We start from the raw sequence: 20,619 nt of genomic DNA, 5'->3' as shown, positions 1-20,619 counted from the left end.
CTCAGAATGTTTAGAGTCTAGATAAGAGTCTTGAGTTTATCATGCATAGTTTCTCAGTAGCTTGAATTTGCATGTCGGAGCAGACCTGGAGATGGGTTCAAGTTACTCAGCTAAAGTGTCAATACACTGCAATTAGAGATATTGTAATCTTATTGTCTCTGTATGATTGGCTGACATTCCTTTATCTGTTCTGCATGTGATGACCTCAGAATCTTATTGTAATCTCTGCATTCTGTCATCAATTGCCCTGTACCTGTGTACCTATAAATGCCCTGTAATGGTATTGAAGCTTGGCAGCAGAGTTCACCTCTGCGTGCCCGGTAATGCATTATCGTGAGTTGGACCTGCGGGGAACCTGGGTAATACAATAAAGCCTAGATGGTCTGGATGCTTGATCTTTCCCACGAACCCGAGTTTTATTCCCTCTTCTCAAATTGAGATTCCGGGATTCTGACACAGGCCGCTCAAATCCCTTCGACAAGTCCATTTGCCAGTGGAAGGCTCTTCTCCAACCGAGATCAGGCGCCTGTGTAGCCAACACTACATTTTCCAGGACATTCCTCTGTAGGCAAGGGCATCTTGACCGAGTAATATATTCCAAAAATGTTAAGAACGTCTTGATGTTTCTTTTTGCATTGTGTGCTTTTATTCTACACTGCTCCAAGAGGTGTGGATATGGAGCTGTTTGAAAATGTCACAATGAATAGCTAGGTTTTCTTCAGATTGCAGAATGGGGTTGAATATCGCGGCAAAAAGCATCGCGGGGCAGCTGGTGGCTTGGCATGAGCACCAAAATGTTGAGCAAGATCCTGTTAAACCCAAAATTTCAGCCTCTTGGATTCAACAGATTCCTCAACATTTCAGTCACTCAGGGAAACCTGACACAAAGCTGGCTTTAAGACATATTTTAGAAACAGGATTTTCAGGTTAAAGAGCACAGAGGAGTTGCAGGGGGCTGGGGGGTGAGTCTAAGCATGCATAGTATTGTGCCCTTAATTTGTTACATTTTAATCTAAATTCTGGACTGGGGTTTGTTTTGGTATTTTATCATAGATGACTTGAGTGCCATTTTTGGCGCACAGGAAGGTTAGAAACTTAAGAACGGAGAAGTTTGAATGAAAAACTCCAGAGAGGGCGTGTCTTAGATATAATTGTTTTACCAGTGCTACATGGTCCTAGAGCTTTGAGAACAAGAAAACATTTACTAAAGGGAAATACATATATGACATAACAACACAGATAATAACAGACCCAATGGGGCATAATGGTGAAGGTGTTGGACAGGAGCCTGGGAGTTCCAGCTTCTAGTTCCCGCTTGGCCATGAAAGTCACTCTGCACTTTGAGCCAGCCTCAGCCTTACCTACCTCACAGGGCTGTTGTGAAGTAAAGCAATGTAGGCCACCTTGGGTTCCTTACAAGAGAAATAAAGTTATAAAGAAAATGGATGATGATGGTAATGATGATGGAAGAATTATGATAGTGTCGCCCTCAAGGTGGGGTGCAGTCTGGCTCGGATGTGAAAAAAAATTTTCTGTTTAAACAGCCCTCAACATATTCCCTAGCTTCTTCAAATGTAATTTTCAACTCCTCCCATATTAACTAATTGAACAGAATTTCAAATCGAATAGCAATTTTAGCCCGGGTGAATAAATAGTTATTTATTTAATGAATAATTATAGGCATTGTTAATGGCGGATCCCAGGGCGTCGCTTTCCCCAGGCTCACGAAACAAAGGGCACAAGCCATCCCGCCCCGAGGAGCTTACAAAGGGAGCGAATGCGAAAAGGGCCAATAGGAAGCGGGGAAACTTTCACTCCCGGCCATTCAAAAATCTGGACTTCCCTCCTGGGAAACGCCCGCCTTTCTCTTCCTGCTGACCAATCACATTTCCGGACAGCTCTGACGTCTGCCCCACGCCAGGAACCCGGAAGTGCCTAACTTGTGAGGCTTTCACTTTATGTCGAGGAGCCCGAACAAGTCCTTTCGCCCCCATTGGGCTAACAATTACCAATAGAGGCCCGGATTGGCTTTGATGGACAAGCACTGGCACCAATCAGAAGAGCTCGTTAGGAAACCGCGAGGCTCCTCAGTGGGGGGACAGGGTGGCCTCGACGTCCGCCGGCCGCGCTTTCCCCTTCGAGGCCCTGGCGAGCTACCCCGTTCCCACAGCAACGCCGAGCCGTAAAGCAGCGACGGGAAGTGTCGCTCTCCCGCTGCAGCGGCCCGCCCATGGTGGAAGGTAGATGTAGCCTCGAGCTCAAAGCTTCACTTCCGGGTCCCGAGCCGCTTCCTTCAAGTGCGCTGGGGCGGCTGCAAAAGCTCTCTGTAGAAACGAGAGGAGAACTCTCGGATTTTCGTCCGGCTCCGGGCGGGCAGCGGCGCATCCCATCCGCCCGTGCAGGGGACGAAACGTCCAGCTCTTTGCTTGCTTGGGTCCGCTGGGGCAAGGGAAGCGCGAGCACCGTTCATTTCTAAATGCTTCGAAAGAGGTTCCCGTGTGGGTTATTTTCAATAGGATGCCTTTGACTGGGGATCCAGGACAACCTCATCCCGACCTCTGAATGCAAGATCAAGGTGAAGCTACACTGCAGGGTTGTTGTAAGCTGCGTCACAGGCTGTCTCTCCAATTGGCGGCATGGGGATGATGATCTCTCGGTTAAGTCTCTACAGCGCAAAAGAGCAACCGCGCGCAAGGAGACCCGAGCTGGAGCAGGCTCCTCTTGCTATCCGGCCGCGGCGGTGCTAAAATCTTGGACAGGTCCTTACAGTTCTCCATCCTTCTCTAACCTTTCATTTTGGAGCTTGCGGACGCGGAAGTCCCCAGCTGGAACTTGAAGCGGGCTGCTCTACACTTTTTATATCTGTTTGCGTTAGACTCCCGCAAATCAACCGAACTGCTCCTGCGGGCGTGGCCTTGTGGCTCGAATGGGCGGAAAGGGAGAAACCACGTGCCTAGCTTGATCCAATCAGAAGCCTAATTGCGACCACAACCCGGAAGAGGCCGTTCCTCCGGATTCCACGTGGTTTTGCACAGTTGCCCCCGCGTGGATGCAGCAGCGGTCTGCGCAAGGTGGGTCCTGGGCGTGGGGCGCCGTTGGGGAGGGTCTCCGGGCGGCCTGTGCCAGCCGCGCGCTCCGCGTGCGTTGGACTGCAACTCTCATCATTCCCAGGCAGCATGGGGATGAGGGGTGCTTCAGCCCAGCACGCCCGAAGGGCGCCTCGTTGGGGAAGGCGGAGCTACTTTATTTCCCGCAGCACCCGCCTTGATGCCTCCAGGATGGCCGTATGCCGAATGTGACGTCCCTCTGGCGCCCGAGCTCCCTTTTGTAGCGGCCAACCGCCACTCCGTCCTTGCACTGCTTTATTTCTTGAGACCTTGTGTAGATTCGGGTTCGTTAAAGGCATTGTCAAAGAGCCCGGCCAGTTAAAAGCTCCCCTTCAGGAACTGGCAAGGAGAGCTGTGCTGGGCCAGACAAGGGCTAGAATATCATGCAGCTGTAGCCACTCTGATCTTTGAGTCCAACTCGAGGAGAGAGGCCAAGGTATGCATTTAACCAATACTTTAACTTGCATCAAGCAAAGTGCTGCAGAAAATTGGGTACGCTTTGGGGCTCTCCTGAATCCTTCCTCTGGCCAGGTGGTACAAGAAGCAAGTGTTGGGGGAAGAAGCAGAAAATGTGAAATGTTAGATCAGATTTTACAGCCTCACCAGACTATGGAATGCACTTCCTAGAGAGGTCCGCCTGGCGCCGTCATTATACGTTTTTCGGTGCCAGGTCAAGACCTTTTTATTCGATCAATATTTTAATATGGTTTAATTGGATTTTATTGTTTGTATTTTATTGGATTTTCAGCCAGCGTGGAATAGTTAATGGTTACTTTAGCTAATTTAATTTATTCTGATTAATGTTGTAAACCATCCAGAGATGGAAGTAATGGGCGGTACACATATTTCATAGATAAATAAATGGAAGCAAGCAACTCGTCCCTTAGAAGGGTTGCAGAAAATCCAGCTGGCAAGCAACTCTGCTTTTCACCCAGCAGTACTTTTAGACCTGATAAGCTTGTCATTAACTACAGATGGCCGAAGATGTGGAGACAGGTGAAGCGCTGGAGATGAATGAGGGTGAGGAGGCTTCCACCGAGGAGGAGGGGAAGCGACGGGGCAGGAAAAGGCCCCCAGCCTCTGCAGGCGTCTTGCAGCCAGTGAAGCTGTGCAAAGCGGAGCTGTACAAGCCACCCACCAATGAAGAACTGAGTCGCCTGAAGGAGACCGAAAACCTGTTCCATTCCAACCTTCTGCGCTTGCAGGTGAGGCTTGGTGGGTGGAGCTGACTTAGCAGGGCACACCTCTTCCAGCTGGTGGAGTTCTGCTTTTGAAAGATTCGCTGTTTCTGCACGGTCTGCTACGTAAGCCAGGCTGTGTCTTTTTGCATGCTAGGGGCGACAGCTTCTGGGGGCTCCTTCCATTCTTTCCTCTGCATCGAAAGAGACTTTGAAGGGCTCTTCTTCGTGCTTTGAAGACCGCCCTCTTTCGTTGCCCTGGCTCCTGCTCCAGCTGACCTGACCCCTCAGTCCTTTGGCCTTCCAGGCCGCAACGGAAGGCTCTGGGGAGGACAAGGCACTGGCAACATCCTTGGGAATGGGAAGGCCAGAGGCTTGTTCCAGGCCCTTCTGGCTGGAGGCCATAGGCTGACATCTGGCTTGGCAGGACCTCACAGAAGCCTCAGGGTATAAAATAAATCAAGGCCCTAGAACAGTCAAGTCAGCCCTTCCAGGAGATACTGCACTGGCTGCACGGCAGGCCTTGTCAGCCTAGAGAAAACTTTGGTTGGCTCTGTCTCTGCTGGGAAAACATCCTCCTTTAGCCTACTGGGAGAGAGCTTCGGCTGGGAGAACCTGTCATATTTTCTTCCTAGCTCGATCTCCCTTCCAGCTTTCCCAAGGACTGCAGAATGTGCTGCCAGCCCTCTGTTAAACCCTCAGAGCTCAACTCTCTTTCTCAGTTCTGATTATGCCACCCCGTCTCTCAATACTGAGGTCCTGCTAGATTTTGCATATCTTTGAGCTTCTGCTCTCACTGGGAAAGCTCTCCACCATCCTCCATCTCTCTCAGTTCTTTTCCCCACGCTGTCTTGTTTTTCACAGCCTCTACTGCCCTTTGTGTCAGTCGGTTATTTCCTTCTTCTCGTTGACCTTTGTGAATCCACTTTGTTCGTTTCTGCTCCCTTCCCTGGTGGAATTACTGCCCCTCTGCCCCTCTCAGTCTCCATCCCTATGATTATCTTCTTTCTTGTGTCTTTCCCCCTCTGCAGATAGAGGAACTTTTAAAAGAGGTGACGCTCAAGGAGAAGAGGAAACACAAAATCGACTCCTTCCTCCACGAAATCAATGCTTTGCTGAGCGCAGTTCCAGAGACTCCAGAAAGAAATGTATGTCTGAGAGGCACACCGTTTACATCATAATCTTGTGTGCGTTTTTAACGGATGTCGTTCCTGCGGCCTTCAGGGAGACTTGCTCCTAATAAGGCGTAAGGGCATCCAGGGGGGCAGCCTCAATCTGGCCTCAATCGGCCGCAGCAAGTGCTGCCAGAGCTCCCCCTTGCAGTGTCGGTTGTGGGGAGAACGAGGCCTCGGTCAGCTAGCTGGTCGTGCTCTTGAGATCCCACGCTTGCATGAATGTTTGATCCAGACCATGGAGGAACGGCAGGTGCCAGCTCAGGCACATGCTCCGGATGCTGCCGCGGTGACCACTGGTTCGGCTATGCTACTTTTCAAATTTTCAAACCTTTTTCCTTTCCAGTGTTTTAAGATCTGATTGTTTTGATGGGGGTTTTAGTGCTGGTTGGAAGCTTATTAGGGTGCTGTGTTTTGTTTTATATTGTCTGATTGTTAAACCATCCCGAGACCACGCTAAGGGGCGGCCTAGAAAAGTTTTCAATCAATCAATCAATATTTTTAAATTGATAGTTGCATTTATACCCTGCTTTTTTCCCCTTTTGCAAGGAGCCCAAAGTGGCGGGGATAGCCCTCCCCTCCCTCTTATCCTCACAACAACGCTGTGGGGTAGGGGGTTAGCCTGAGAGTCGGATCCTGGCCCCGAGTCCCATGAGCCTCATGGCTGGACGGAGACCAGGTTCCAGTGCTGCAGCCTCTTCATCCCAGCAGGGGGCGCCCTGGCCGGGGCTTCCTCTCTGAGCCCGTGGGTTTAAGAAGGCTGAGGCTGAGGGGACTCGGCTGGCACATCCTCCATTGAACTGTGGATCACCCTGCATGGATGCACCCGGCGGGACCGATCTTCTCTTCTCTTGCCTCCCCTGTCCAGATCACGGACCAGTCCTGGCTCCCAAAGGGGGTGAAGGTGCCGCTTCTGCAGCTCCCCTTCAGCGTGAAGGGCAGCTTCCGCTTCCTGCCGCCGGCGGCGGTGAAGGTGGTGGGGAGTTACCTGCTGGGCACCTGCATCAAGCCGGAGGTCCATGTGGACGTGGCGATGGTCATGCCCAGGGTGAGTGGCGCTCGCATCGGCGAGGGGCAGCTGGAGCTTTCCTTTGGCCAGGGAGGGCCACGGCACCGGCGTGGCACACGCTCTGAACGCTGCGGGCCTGTTCTCTCGCGGGGTTAGCCCTGCAACCGCTCCAGTCCAGCTTGGAGTGGGTTGAGACAGTGGTTGAAATACGAGCAGCGAGGCAGCCAGTTTTGGGCAAGCAGTTGTACGCTCCAGAATTGGAATTCAGCGGCGCCCAAGGCTCAGTCGCAGGGCGAGGCCTGGCCCGGGGAGCAGGGCCCTGGGCGTGACGGATCAGGGCAGGTTCAGCGCCGGCTGGGCCGCCTCTGAAGGCTTAGCTTGCCGGAGCTTCCTCGGCACCACCCGGGGCTCAGCTGCAGTGCCTCCCAGCTCCCTGCCGGAAGCCCTGCTCCTGCGGAGTCGTCCGTTGTAATCGGGTGCAGCTTCTCCAAGGAGCCCTTTTGTCCCTGGTCGCTGCCCAGCCTCCGCTTCAGAGGGGGAACTGCCCTCCTCCTGTGGGGCTGGGCCAGGGACCCCAGGATCCTGCCGATCTTGACAGGCGGCTCTGCAGCCCCTCCTCCGGCCAGGATCCGTGCAGCAGGAGCAGGACAGCTGTGAGGGGTCCTTGACCCCAGGCCTCTTGGGCCTGACTCTGGGGTTCACAGCAGCGGATCTCCAGGGAGTCAGCCGCGGGCGTTCCCAGGCCCTCCTTGAACCCGGGGCCTCCCTCCTGCAGAACTGGGGCTCGGCCACAGAGCTGCGCCTCAGTACCGGACTGCCCCAAGATGGGTGGGCGTGTTGCTGCGGCCCCCTGCTGAGGAGGGCTGCCCAGAAAGGGAGACTGGCTGCCCACTTCTGGATGGAGCAAGGCGGGGGCAGGCGGGGGAGGCACCACTGAGCTGTCGCCCCCCCCAGCGAGGTTTCCCCACGGCACCAGTTTGCCCTTGATTCTCCGCTCCTTTCACATAACTCTCCCACTTGTGGTCTTGCCCCCCATATGAAAGGGCTGCGGCATTTTAATTAATCTATCTCCTATTAGGACTCTGCTAACATTGATAGCCTGCTTTCCTTCCATGTGGGAACTCGGGTTTTCTGGAAGGCCTCCGATCTGCGTGTGAGCAGACCCGGAGAGCGGCGCCTCCGCCAGCTCGCTGCAGCGTCCGCACGTGGGCATTTCTTGGGCCCTCAGCGGGGAGCAGAAGCACCTGTGTGCACTTTAGGGGAGGGGAACCGCGAGACCGAGCGCTTACCTGTGCTGGCAGAGGGCTCCTTTTAAAGTGACACTTGCCAACCGACCGTCTCTCCCCGCCTCGCCAGGAGATCTTCCAGGACAAGGACCACCTTAACCAGCGCTACCACCGCAAGAGGGCGCTCTACCTGGCTTGGGTTGCCCACTGTCTGGCGAAGGAAACGCTCTTCGGCAGCGTGAAGTTTGCCTACATGAACGGAAACCACCTGAAGCCGCTTGTTCTCTTGCAGCCCCAAGGTGAGCCCGGCCTTTGCAGCGGGCGGGGCTGCCCCAGACCCTCTCTCCTCTGCATTTTTAAAATTTATTTTCCAATATTTATGGACCATCTATAATTGCCAAGGCCTTCCTAGGCGGCTTACAATGCAAAGCATACTAACAGAGTAAAAACACATTAAAAACCAATTAAAACATAATGAATTAAACATCTATAAAAGCATTTAAAAGGGGCCACAGCGTACAGGCTAAACATTAAAAAAATTCCTAACAAGATATGTCTTTGCCTGGCACCGAAAGGGAAATCAAGACGGCACCAGGTGGATTTCCCTAGGGAGGGGGTTCCAGAGATGGGGAGCAGCAGCGGAAAAGGGCCTTCTCCTGGTTGGCCCCCCATCTCCCTGGGGGGTGGTTCTGTAGAAGGGCCTCCTGGGCTGATCTGAGGGGCGGGTAGGTATATATGTGTGCAGACGGTCCTTTAGAAGGTCCTGGCTGCAACCAGCCTCTCCTGTGCACGAGATCCTGCAGTCGCATCTGGAAGGAGCCGTTCGGCGTCGCAGCAGGAAGCGTCCTGAGCGGGCAGCTCCCTTGCCTGCACAGCTTCCGCTGGTGCATTGGCCCCCAGGGTCACAGCAAAGCCTCGCCCTGGAATGAGGGCGGCCCCAGGGGAGGCCTCGACAAGGGGGGGGGAGGTGCCTGCCATTCATGGGCCTGATCGGCCAGTAGAAATGGGAATTTTGAGAAGAGAGGGTGACCTTTGGAGACGGCTGCTAACAGTAAGCTCTGCCTTGGCGTGGAGCCAAGCGGAGGAGGAGGAGGAAGGATTTAACGGTCGAGTCTTCTGCGTTCTTTGAACCTGAGGTGTTGCGTGGGAAGCCGCTTTATGCTGAGCTCCATTGTCTGGCATCTCTGACTCACAGTGTCAGGAACCCCCAGTGGCACCAGTGGCCACCAGAAAAATGGGCTTTTCCAAAAAAAAAAAAACAAAGAAAAAAAGCTGTTTTTTAATATAAATGGACATGTGCAGAACAGGAACAGCTTTCTGGTGATTTGTAATGAGCTTCAGCAAAAGATCACGAAATCCAACTAAGCCTCCAACTGGAGGTGACTCTTTCCACTTCTGTGATTTTAGGCTTCTGGCTATCAGAAGGTCACAGGGAATCCATTTCCCCTTTCATGTGTTACGGTCCAGCGAGCAGTAAATAATTTGCAGGAGCGTGTACGTCAGGGAATATTTAAAGACTGTTCCAGTACAAATTTTAATGGAGTCATAACCTCCCTTGCAAAGGAAGTGACCTTGAGCATGGCCAAAATACATCTTTAAAAGCAGCGTTAGCTGTAATGCAGTGCCAGCAATGAGCCCAATTGGACAATCCCTTATTGAAGAGAGCTTGCACCGTCCAGTGGATAGGAGGAAAATGTTTCTGCTGAACGACTCGCGGTGTGAGGTCTGCAGAGGCGACAAGGGGGCTGCTGGAGTGGCGGTTCTTTTGCATGGAGGCAGCTCTGAGCCTGTGCCAGTGAATGCTGAGAAGATGGGAGACGAAAGGAGCTGAGCAACTTGTAACCACGGTTTGTCGATGTTGCGTTTTGCTCAATGCACGGTTTTGGCCTTAAACTGTCATGAGTGCAAACCATGGTTTGACACAGTGCCTGAATTAAGCTGTGGGTGCTTTTGGAATGAGGGCAGCTCAGGTGGGTTATACCTTGAGGATGCTAAGTGTGGCCTTTGCATCCCGTCGTGCCGTTCTTGTTGGCTCCTCGGGTGCAGGGTGCGGCGCCTCGGGCTCAGGGCCAAATCTGCCCCCTCCGGTGCCCCCAGAAGCCCCACCCACTTCCCTACCTCCAGCATCGATGGCTTGGTAGCTTCTTGGCTTTCATGCCATCTTTTCCCGTTCTTTTACGGCTCCGTTTTGGGTAGTGAGAGCTTTAAGTGAAAATATGCGGGCTCTGTTGTCTTTGCCTTTGGCTGGCCTGCCTGTCTCTTGAATGCGGGTCCCCAGAATTTGGCTCTTGGGCTGGCCGAGGTTCTACACCTCTGCAGTGGAGGGCGTTTCATCGTTTTACTTCCGTGCTCCTTCTGGGCCTCCAAGATAAAACCGGACCAGAGTGGAGGAGACTGCATGCGGGCGATGGGACGAGACGTTTTGGACGGGCAGGGGTGGTTCGTGCTTTCACCCATCACGGCCCCCTTTTCGGTTTGTTCCTGGTGACTCGCAGGGAAAGATGCCAAGATGCTGACGGTTCGCCTCTTCGCCTGCCCTGCCGAAGGGGTCTTCAGGCCCAGCCGCCTGCATCCCAGCAAGAACAATATCCGCACCGCCTGGTTCCTGGAGAAAGACTCACCTGTGGCAGGTATGCCCGGAAGTGATGGGAAGGGGTCAAGGGAAGAGGGCCTGCTCGTTGGGGTGGGGGGGTTAGAGGAGGGCAGCCAGATTGGGTTGGGGAATGGTCCGCATCGGGGGTGGGGAAGCTGAAGCCCAGAGGTGCGGCAGAACCCGAAACAAACACCTTTTAGCGCCTCTTGAATCGCGGGAGGTAAGGGAAGAGATGGGAGTACGTTTTGTGTGCCGAAGGGCAGACTGCAAGCGTGACACTGAAAACCAGCTCCTGTGCTCAGGGGTACCCTTGCCCCACGCTGCGGCTGATCAAGCTGGAGGTTCTCATGGAGGAACCTAAGGCGCAGTGCTCTACATGTTTAGACGGAAAAACGCCCAGCAACTCCCATCATCCCCTGGCCAGCTGGCAGTGCGCGGATGTTATTCAGTAAATGTCACACCATGAAAAAGGGATTGGTGGCGCTCTGCCTTCCATACCCAGAAGTGAAGCCTCAGTCCCTCTTTTTCTAAAGCTCCTCCTTTCTTTCAAGATCATCCTGTAGAGAAGAAATCATGTTTCTTGTTTGGGATTGACCCACTGAATGCCCCCTTTTTGAAAAAGCAAAATAAAGCAGAAGATGAATGGCATGTTGTTCGTTTCCACAATCTTTTCACCCTTTTAATTGACCTGATTCAGGTTCTTGGGTACAAAAGCTCAGGCTGCAAGAACCGTGTTAGTTCTCAAGCAGCTGCATGGCTGCCTGTTGATGTTTCTTACCGCCGCTGATATTCCCAAATTTGGTCGGTTTGTCTCCATCCTTTTGATGCACACGGGCCATTCCCAGAGCGCCGTGAGCCTCCATTTTAGGTCTGAAGGCTGAGTGTGTTGGGTTGGTATATTAGGGCCGGCCAAGCGAGGTTTCCGCTTACGTTGCGTTCCTTGCTCGTTCCCCGTCTAGGAGCGGTGGAACCGCCGACGCCTCACTACAACAACTCGATTCTGTGGGACCTGGCGATGGAGTCCAACCTGGCCTTCCTCGCCGGGGCAGCGACAGACTTTCAAGGCATGCGGGATGGCGTGTGTCTCTTCAAAGTCTGGCTACACCAGCGGAAGCTTGATAAGGTAACTGGGTCCCGTGCAGCGGAGGAGTCCGGACCAGACCTTGTGGTTTTCCAGGTCGGGTTTAGTTTGGAACGCATCAGAGCAGCCCTGCAATGTCTGCTGCTCGCTGGAAGCGCAATTCCGGAAGGTCATTTGACCCGTGTGGGTTCTTCCCTTCCCCGCAACTCCCAGTGAACAACTCAGCCAGACCAAGGGTGCGATTTCTCTTCCTTTATGTACTCTATTCTACGCTTTTGACAGCGAGGTGGGCTTCCTGCCGGAATCAGTAATCAGAGCACGTGGTGTCCTTTTTAAGGCAGCCTCGCTTGCACAACTGTCCGGAAAACCGGGAAGGGCTTGCTCCTGGGTCATTCCCAGACTTTGGAACACGCCCCCAGCATTGCGGGTGGACCCTGCGTTGAGGAAGCGGGACAAGCTGCTTAGTTTTCATATGGCTTTTGGAATTGTTACGGTTTCTATGGATGGGCTGTTTTGGAAATTTTGCTACGTCTTTCTTTGCTTGGGGGTTCTAGTTTCTCTTTGTGGTAAACTGCCTTGGGGGTTTCCAGAAAGGCATTATAGAAATACAGTCAGTAAAACTGGTTTGCATGGTGCTTCTAGCTTGGCGAGACCTGGCATGGAGAAAGCAGTTCTGTAGGCCATTCGAGTCTTGCTTGCCAGCATCAACCGCAGTGGAAAGCTGCTTTAGCCCTCAGCCTAGCATCTTTTCAACCAAATCTTTACAGCCATAAGCTTTGGCTATTGGGCAGCATCAAAATTAAATAATAAATACTGATGTTAATGAGGTCTAGAAACTTGCATTCCATTTTTTAAATGAATGCATTCCATGTTTTTCTGTGTTCCTGAAGAATCACAGAAGATACACAAAAGACTGTTCTTATGATCTTTGCTTTGCAACCTCATCTGTAAAAATAGCAGTGCCAGTTGCCTTCCGCCTGCAGGATTTGGAAGGTCAAAGGTTGTTATGTGCAAGCTAAAAGCTGAGAAGGTCTGCATTAAATGTTCCATGTGCAGCTGCAGGCTGTTCTCTCAGTCTGAGCAAGAAAAACATTTATTTATTTAAAACTTTTGTATACCGTCCCTTCACTGACATCTCGGGACGGTTCATAATAGTAGCGATAAGATAAAAAATAAAAGCAGCACAGCATCCAGTAATAAATACAAAACCACAATTAAGACGATTAGCAATGAACATGGGGCCAGCGTGAGGTTGGCCGTACAGGGCAGCGATGGGAAGCAGAACGGAGCCTTCCGCAGACTGCGCGGTATCGCCTTCCTCTCCCCCCGCCTCCAGGGCCTTGGGTGCTTCAGCGGCTTCCTGGCCTCCATGCTGGTGGGATTCCTCTTGGCCACGCACAAGATCAACAAAGTGATGAGCGGTTACCAGGTGCTGCGGAACGCCCTCCAGTTCTTGGGTGAGCGTGGTCTGTTTCGACTTGGAGGTGGGAGGCGTTTCGACCAGACTTTGTTCTCCTCTGGGGAGGTGCCTCCTCTGGCTGATTAGCCGGGGGGGGGGTGAGATCCCACAGAACGCCCTTCCCGCGTTGCACCCCACAGGTGGGGATATTGGGCACAGGGAACGTGTGGCGCTTCTCCCATCTGGACAGCGCTGCACCCCTTATCTGTGGCCGTGGACTCCAAGTTGCTTGGAATCCCAAGGAAGCCAGCAGGGCTGGTCCAGCTTGGCTTATTGATTGAGCGAACGGAAGAGCCTGCAAAGCTCAGTCCATCAGCAGGGCCCCACTGGCTGGAGCGGATGGTGCACGGAGCCTGCAGCTGTGCATGGGAGTGTCTGGGCAAAGGGATGGACCGAGCGCTCCCGCCAGCATCTCCTTTCACCTCTGTGGAATGACTGCCTTCACAAAACCCGAGCCTTCGCCTGATGCCGATGTGCGATTCTTTCTCCCTCTGCAGCAACGACGGACCTCAGTCAATCCGGAATCAGCCTCGCGAAGGAGGACGACGTCACGCTGGTAGGAGAGCGCATCTCCCCAGACCTTCTCCACCGCTTTTTGTGAACGAAAGCTTTTAAAATGCACCCCACCTTTCTGTGCCTCTGACAAAATTAGAGCTGCGTAAAGCAGTGGCACCGAATGGAGGAGAAATTGTGGGAATCGTGTGGCGAGGGTTTCTTTCCCGGAACGTCGATGCCTCAGTCCAGACCCCGCACCTGGCAATTCGTGTGACTGTCGCTGGAGGCTGCTTTTCGGCTCTGCCCTCTCGTAGTGGAGGCTGCTCATGCCAGCGGCTGTAATGCGGGTACCAAACGATGGCACAGTGCTGGAATTTTGATGCACCCCCGTACTTCTGGCAGCCCCATTAGCCACATCCCTAAGGAGAGTCCGCACGTTCCGGCTGCATTGTGGGTGCCTTCCTGCAAATCAGTTTGAGCAGCTGTTCTCTCAAACAGAGAAGAACTGGTCTTCTATGCCTTCCCGCCCCTTAAGATCTGAGGCAAAGGCTCTCCTCTGGGAGCCCTCCGTGAAGGAGGTTAGGAGAGCGAATACCCGGAGGAGGGCCTTCTCTGCTGTGGTACCCCGACTCTGGAATGCGCTCCCCAGAGAGATTCGCCTGGCGCCGACTCTATAGTCCTTTTGGTGCCAGGTAAAAGCCTCTTTATTTGCCCAGTATTTTAATATTTAAATATTTTAACTAGGTTTTTAGTTAAACCTAGTTGACTAAGGCACTGCTGCTCCAAGGACTTGAGCCAGCTGAGAATGAAGGGGACAGAAAGTCTGGGAAGCATGAAAGGCTGTGTGCCTCGTCTCTGGAAGCCACGGTGCCGCTGCGCCACCAGCGTTCTGTCGGGGGCTGTCCGTGGCTCCTCATTTTGCTGTGGCTGGGGAGGGGGCGTGCTCTCGCTGGACTCTGGGCTCCTGTTCTGCGCCTTCGCTTCACCCGCCGAAAGCCGCCCCTTTTCCACTGCAAAAGCAGCGGCTTCTGATGCCGCCATGGTGTGCTTCCCTTCTAGCCTACGCTGGCTGACTTCCACAAGGCCTTCCAGGTGGTCTTTGTGGACCCTTCCGGGCTGGTGAACCTGTGTGCGGATATGACTGTCAACACATACAGACAGGTAAATGCGGTGAGCAGCGAGCAGGTGGCTGGAGCCCCTGCTAGGTCTGTGGGCTCCACCTGAGTCTGGATTCCTCCTCTTGATCTCCTACGTGGCAAGGGCCACGATCTCCCGGTCAGAAATCAGAGTGCTGGAGCTCAGGGGAAAAGAGAGCGGGGTGGAGTCTGGCTGAGGTTTATAGAAGAGGGTATTTTCTCGGGAATAATGGGAAGGGTGGGCTTTTCTCCCCCACTACTGGAACTGCCGTTATCCAGCGATACTGGCTTTGGGACCAGATGGAAGGAGAGGCTGATTCCCACCACGTGCCCTCCGCCTCGGGAATTTCCTGGTGGAGGAGGCTGTGGGACCCTCCGGCTATGCAGGCTTAGCTCGGCGGCGGAGGAGTGTTCTGCGAATGGCTCTCAGCCAAGTTGGCACGATGTACAGGAGCTGAGGGGCTTGCTGGCCAGCCTCCCCTAGGCCTGGGAAGGGGCCCCCCACAGGCCTGGGCCAGTAATGGACTCCAGGGGTCTGAACCAGCGAGGCTGCTCTTCCCTTTCTGGGAGCGGCTGCCAAGATGGTGTCCCGCCGGAGGCCTGGAAGGAGGAGCCCCCTTCCTCCCCTGCATCCCACCCCCCGCAAATACACGCCCGTGCTGTGCTTGCTTGGCAGGCAGCAGTTCAACAGATGCCACTTTGCTGAACCTTCCAGCCAGTCTGAAAGGCGCTTAGGGGATTGAGACCTGGCCCCTTTTCTGGTGGGGTGGGGAGGCCGAAGACACAGGTTTTGCCCTTTTCCAGGTCCAGTTTGAAGCCAAGCGCTCCATGGAAGTTCTGGATGACAAAACAGTGGACGGATTCCAGCTGCTCTTCATGACCCCCAAGCCGCTCATCCAAGCCTTTGACCACGTCTTCCAGTATGCCCCCTTATTTATTTATTTATTTATTTATTTATTTATTTATTTATTTAAAACATTTATAGGCTGCCCGTTCCGCCAACAGCGTCTCTAGGCAGCTCACACTGCTACTTCGGAGCGTGTGGCTCAGTGAATTGGCCCCTGCAGCTATTGGGGTCAGGCAGGAGAAGCACAGTCTATTGTCCTGTTGTCTGCTTTTGTTAAAATCTGTCCCGTCCCATTCCTTTCTTCTCCTCCTCTGAAGTTGAGTCTGCTTAAGTTTGAGTTCTCTTAATTTTTTTTAAAAAAACCCTAAGGTTCTAGACCTCATGATTGCAGAGGCATGTTTGAAAACCAAGGAAAACAGCCAAGGAAGTTATAATTTGAAAAAGGATTGCTGGGGTGGTTGTGGATTTTTTATTTTTATTTTTGTGTTAGTGGATGGCCATTCTGAAACTAAGCAAAAGAAAACACAAAATAATTAAGGTTGATTGTCTCTCCTGAGCAAAGATTGTGTGTGATTGCTAGTAATTTACCAGTAAGGTGCAATTTAGGTTTGAGTGTAGAATTCACTACTTTCTGATTTCACATTTAAAAGAAAAAGAGTTGGTTCTTTACCATTTGAAGGTAGTTTTTGCTGCAATTTCATATACGGGCTGAACCCTAAAGCATGACATTGTGCCAAAAATCAGCTTTTTGACTGTTCAGTTTCTCTTTAAGGAAAAAAATTGATTCTAATCCTTACTGCAACAGCAGGCAATTTGAATATATAGGCAGCATCCCAGAAACCGGGAGGGGAGGAACAGAACCAGGTTGCCAGTGGTCCGGGAGGGGCTTCCATGCCTGGGAAACTTTCTGGGGCCTGCAAGAACAGACTTGCAGGGTGGAAAATAGGACATGTGTGCGAAGTTGGGTACGGGATGCAGTTCAGCGGCTGAGCACGCAACGGGTCGCCGGTCCAGGTTGCAGCATCTCCATGGTCAGGTGGCAGGTGCTGGAAGTGACCTCTGTCAGAGGTGCTGGACCGTCCCAGCCAGTCGGAGCAGAGCGGGTGGTCAGCCTGCGGCCCCCGGCATACGACGGGTTCAGCCCTTTGGCCCCAGGGGACCAGTGACCTGACTTGAACCCTCAGTCGCTGATGCCTCTGTAAGCACAGGTGCAAAATCAGGGCAGTTGCACGATTTCTGCCTTTTGCAGAATTAAGCTTTCTTGGGGAAGGCCCTGAGTTGGCTTGTGCGGAACGCTGATTTCTCTTTTCGGTGGCCGAGCACACAGCCGGGCAAAGGTGTGTCTCTCTTTGCGTGCCCCGAGCAATGACCGCGTCCCTCCCTCTCCCCTCAGCCTCCGGCACGTCTCAAAGCTGCAGCTGGCCTGCAAGAAGTTGCAGCTTCTCAGTGAGCTGATGGACCACGGCGGGAACTACGTGGCCGCCACGCTGCCTTTCCTCCTCGGCTTGCTGGAACGGGGGCTGGCCCAGAGGGTTCTGCTGCTGGCGCACAGTCTTCCCGAGACCCCGCCGGTAACCGTTCTTCTGGAAGCATTTCTGCTAAAGGAAGCAGTGCTTCAGGCTGCGTGAGGCCTGCCTTCCGTTTCCAGTTCCCGGCCCTTGCAGTCAGAAGGGTCGGAAATAGCATTTTGTCGAGCAAAGACCAAAATGGCTCCCATAGAGCTTCGCTGGGTATTGCCAAGCGTTGACTTCCGTGGGGCAACATTTCTCCGGAGTGGTACCCTCGGCTCGTCGTGTTGGGCTTAACAGCTGAGCCTAGCCATGGCGTGGTTTTCTCTGCCTTTCGTGGGCCATGGGGGAGACATGGGGATCGTGTCCGTATTCGTGTCGCTAACATCACAGGCTCTGCAAAACTAGCGTAGACGTGGCCCAGGGGTGCCGCCTCCTCTTCTCAAAGCCAGAGGCTTTATGCGTATTCCAGAGCCTGGGCTGGCTCAAACAGCTGAGAACCTCTCCAAATACTTCCAGGAGGGGCATGCAGGGAAGCTTGCAATGGGCTCGGGGCAGCGGAATGTTTTCCCTGGCTGGCTCAGCTAATTTTGCCCCCCCCCGGTTCTCTCCCCCACCCATCCAGTGGCCGATCAACGCGGATCCCCCAAAGCACAAAGATGCGGGGTGCCTGTCGCTGGGGCTCTTGCTGAGCCCCGACTTTGCAAGCAGCGTCTTGGAGAGGGGCCCCGAAGCGGATCGGCCGGAGGTGAGTGTCCTGCTCCAGCTAGCCATGGATACAGCTAATTCCTGCTCACCGTTCACAAGAAGACTCCTTTTTCTGTCCCTTCTGAGTGTTTTGCTGGTCTATTCACAGCCATGTTTTGCTTCCATGGACAAAAGCTACACGTCTGGTTAGGTTTTACTTTAAAAAAAATGCAACATTCCCTTTGTCTTTTTCCCTTTGTCTTGTTTGCAAACAGGCCAAATGAAGGCAGTCAGTGTTACGACACTCTGTTTTTAGGATTTTTCTTCTCCACTTTCATCTGGTTGATGAGCAAGCGGAGTGTGCAGTCCAGCGAGGGTGCCTGGCCCTGTCTGAGGGCTTGAGGGATTGTTGGCACTCAAAGCACGGGGGTCTGCGGAGGGAAGGCCCACCCCTCTGGTCATATAGGACACGGCCTTCCCCCGGTGGGGGGTGGGCAGGGTGTTACCAGGGTGCTTTGTAAGGGCTGTCTCCTCCACTTCCTGCCCCCCAAGCTCCACTTCCACTTGGGGTTGCAGCCGGCGTGGGTCTTGCTGCAAGTTTCCAGGGTCAGCACTATAATCCCAAAACATCCCGTGTCCGTCTAGGCTCTGTTGAGCAGCTGAAGGATTATGCCAGGACTGAACTTAAACTTGCTCCTGTATTTTGAGCGTATAACAAATGTGTGTCGGTCCCACAGGCATTTTTCTCTCTCCATTTGTTGTTTCAACAATCGTGTTCCTGCCTAAAATTCTGTTAAGCGTGCGATCCTGCTCTTGCTAGGCTGAAAAAAAGTCCTACGGTTCCTACAGCTGGGAAGTGTAGATCTTTTCTCAGTTTGCGTTCATACAGGCAGGTTCCTTAAATGATGCCAATTCAAACAAAACAAGGCTCGGAAGAAAGGAAGAGAATCTACAGCCTCGTTTACCTCAACCCATCCTGCGCCCCACTCCCAAAATGTCTCTTCCTGCAGGCAGTGGAGTTTCGGCAGTTCTGGGGCGAGCGCTCCGAGTTGAGGCGCTTTCAGGATGGGGCCATCTGTGAGGCCGTTTTGTGGGACGCGCCGAACGTGAGCCAGAAGCGCCGCATTCCGGAGCGGATCGTTCGTCACCTGCTGCAGCTGTGAGTCGCTCGGGGGCAAGCCCAAGGCGGGGAGGGAGCAGAGGAGGAAGGAGCTGTGTCACCGGCAGGGGAATGGATCCTCCTTCCTCCTGGGAGAAGCTGAGGCGGGTGCTCCCCATCTAAAGCAGCAGCGCTTCTGAGCTGATGCGGACCACGCTTGGAAGCAGGGTACAGGGGCGTCACAGTTCGAGGCAGCACAGCCATTCATGCAGCAGGAGCTGTATTTATTTATGTAAAGTTTTTATATGCCGTCCCAATACTAAAAGTCTCTGGGCAGCTGGCAAAAACCCCAAAACCAAGCAGCTGCACACAACAAGCAATGCACAGCCCGTTGCCTTTTGTCCTGCTCTCCCACTGTCGGAGCCACTGCTGAGCCGGGCGTTGCTTGTGCTCGGAGCACAGCGGCTGCGTCTGCCCCAACAGAAGGCAGGCCGGGCTTTTCACACGCGAACCCAGAAGGGTGCTGCCGAGTGCGTCCTCCTCATGCAGCTGCTTTCCAGCTTCTGGGGCTCCCGGTCTGGCCTCAGGTTTTCTCTGACAGTGTAAAAGGACTAGAAGGAACAACGGGGGAGGCGGGAACAGCGGCCTTCTCTGCTTACTTGTCCCTCTCGGCTGGGCTTGTCCCTCCCTTCAGGCACATGGGCATTCCAGAGTCCTGCATCTGCTACACTGGCACCCGGCTGGAGGCAGTGATCCAACAGGGTCGCGAGGTGAGAGCCGAGTTTCTCCTTCCATCTCGGGGTGAGCTGTGGTGGGTCTGTTAGCAGGGCCCGCCTGCTGGGGCGCATGCTGCGGTAGTTTGGGTTGCGCTCCTCTGTGTGCGGGTGTCCTCCGAAGTGTTGGCCTACAGTTCCCGTGATCTGCAGCCAGCAGCACAGCCTTGGGAGGAGAACAGGAGACACCGAATCCCTAAATTGAAGAAGGATGCTCTTGCCCCTCTGTCACTTGGTTCACATGGAATGACAACCCTGGATTGGGGTTGTGTGTGGCTTGCCGAATTACGGGCTTTTTCTTGAATCGTGGGTTGTCGCTAGATGCAAACCCTGCACTATGGTTTGACCAAGCTCTCTAAGAACTACAGGCAATCCAGAGTTCGCAACCCAGCATTAGATCATGGTTTTCTTTCTGGCTTGTTCATAGTTAACACATCATATTAAGCCATAATGTAGGTTTATTTATTTATTTAAAACATTTTTATGCCGCCCCATTCGCCGAAGCCTTGGGGCGGCTCACAACATAAAATTAAAATATAATACATTCAAAATATAAAACAAATTAACAATATAAAATAAGTCGCCCTGGCCAGATAAAATAAGCAAATAATATTAACAATTAGAATGACGTTTAAATAAAAAGGTCTTCGCCTGGCGCTGCTTTAATGACATGCAAAGCGTATCATGACAGCCCATGATTCCGCAGCAGCCCGTGTTTGGCCATCTTGTCCTTATATGTGAATCAGCTTGCTGTGCATGTTGTTTTCCCCACAACCCTCCGCACCACACATGCAGTTTCCCACAGAATCCCCCCCTTCTGGCAGCTTCCCCCCAGGACTATTAACTCTTCCCTCCAAGTGGCATTTCCTGGGACCATCTCGCAGAGGGGAAATGGGGAGCGATGCACGACTGCTCCCGCCTCATTCTCCCGGTCACAGGTCAGAGGAGAAGCAGGGTTCCTCTCTGCCTCCTGTGCCCACCTGGCCAGGCCAGGGACCCACGGAGGATGCCTCGTCCTCCGTGGGCCCAGTTTATCCTGCAGGACAGAGGCTGCCCGGCCCGGCGTTGCCCCTCTTCTCCCAACGTGGTCCTGGTTTTGCTGAGGTGCCCACAAAGCTCCTGCTGGAAGGACAAAAAGCAGATCTCCTGTGAAACGCACTTACAATATGAAATGCATTGACCCATGCAACATTTTGTCTGGCGTGGGCCCTCCTGCTCATGAGGAGGGCAAACCGGATCCTGCCGGTCC

At 53.3% G+C, this 20,619-nt stretch overlaps 1 protein-coding gene across 4 annotated transcripts in view; it reads left to right on the top strand.

Annotated features, from left to right (window-relative positions):
• Positions 1–2,279: 2,279 nt before the first annotated feature.
• Positions 2,280–20,619, top strand: part of NOL6 (nucleolar protein 6) — a 60,670-nt gene continuing 42,330 nt past the window's right edge. The window contains exons 1-15 of one of the 4 annotated variants that reach the window (XM_044443997.1): positions 2,280–3,071; positions 4,082–4,312; positions 5,317–5,433; positions 6,326–6,505; positions 7,823–7,991; positions 10,188–10,322; positions 11,245–11,408; positions 12,703–12,823; positions 13,323–13,381; positions 14,380–14,481; positions 15,261–15,376; positions 16,697–16,874; positions 17,437–17,559; positions 18,509–18,657; positions 19,292–19,367. In XM_044443997.1, coding sequence (XP_044299932.1) covers positions 4,082–4,312; positions 5,317–5,433; positions 6,326–6,505; positions 7,823–7,991; positions 10,188–10,322; positions 11,245–11,408; positions 12,703–12,823; positions 13,323–13,381; positions 14,380–14,481; positions 15,261–15,376; positions 16,697–16,874; positions 17,437–17,559; positions 18,509–18,657; positions 19,292–19,367 — 1,920 coding nt within the window. In that variant the 5' untranslated portion in view covers positions 2,280–3,071. Of the gene's footprint in view, positions 3,072–3,498; positions 3,544–4,081; positions 4,313–5,316; positions 5,434–6,325; positions 6,506–7,822; positions 7,992–9,201; positions 9,540–10,187; positions 10,323–11,244; positions 11,409–12,702; positions 12,824–13,322; positions 13,382–14,379; positions 14,482–15,260; positions 15,377–16,696; positions 16,875–17,436; positions 17,560–18,508; positions 18,658–19,291; positions 19,368–20,619 lie in introns of those variants that run through there. The other 3 variants (XM_044443995.1, XM_044443996.1, XM_044443998.1) reach the window with 3 other exon arrangements.

Source organism: Varanus komodoensis, unplaced genomic scaffold (genome assembly GCF_004798865.1).
Source record: "Varanus komodoensis strain SLA01 unplaced genomic scaffold, ASM479886v1 scaffold43, whole genome shotgun sequence".
NCBI lineage: Eukaryota > Metazoa > Chordata > Lepidosauria > Squamata > Varanidae > Varanus > Varanus komodoensis.
Note: the sequence above shows the minus strand (reverse complement) of the source record. Positions and strands in the feature narration are given on the sequence as shown.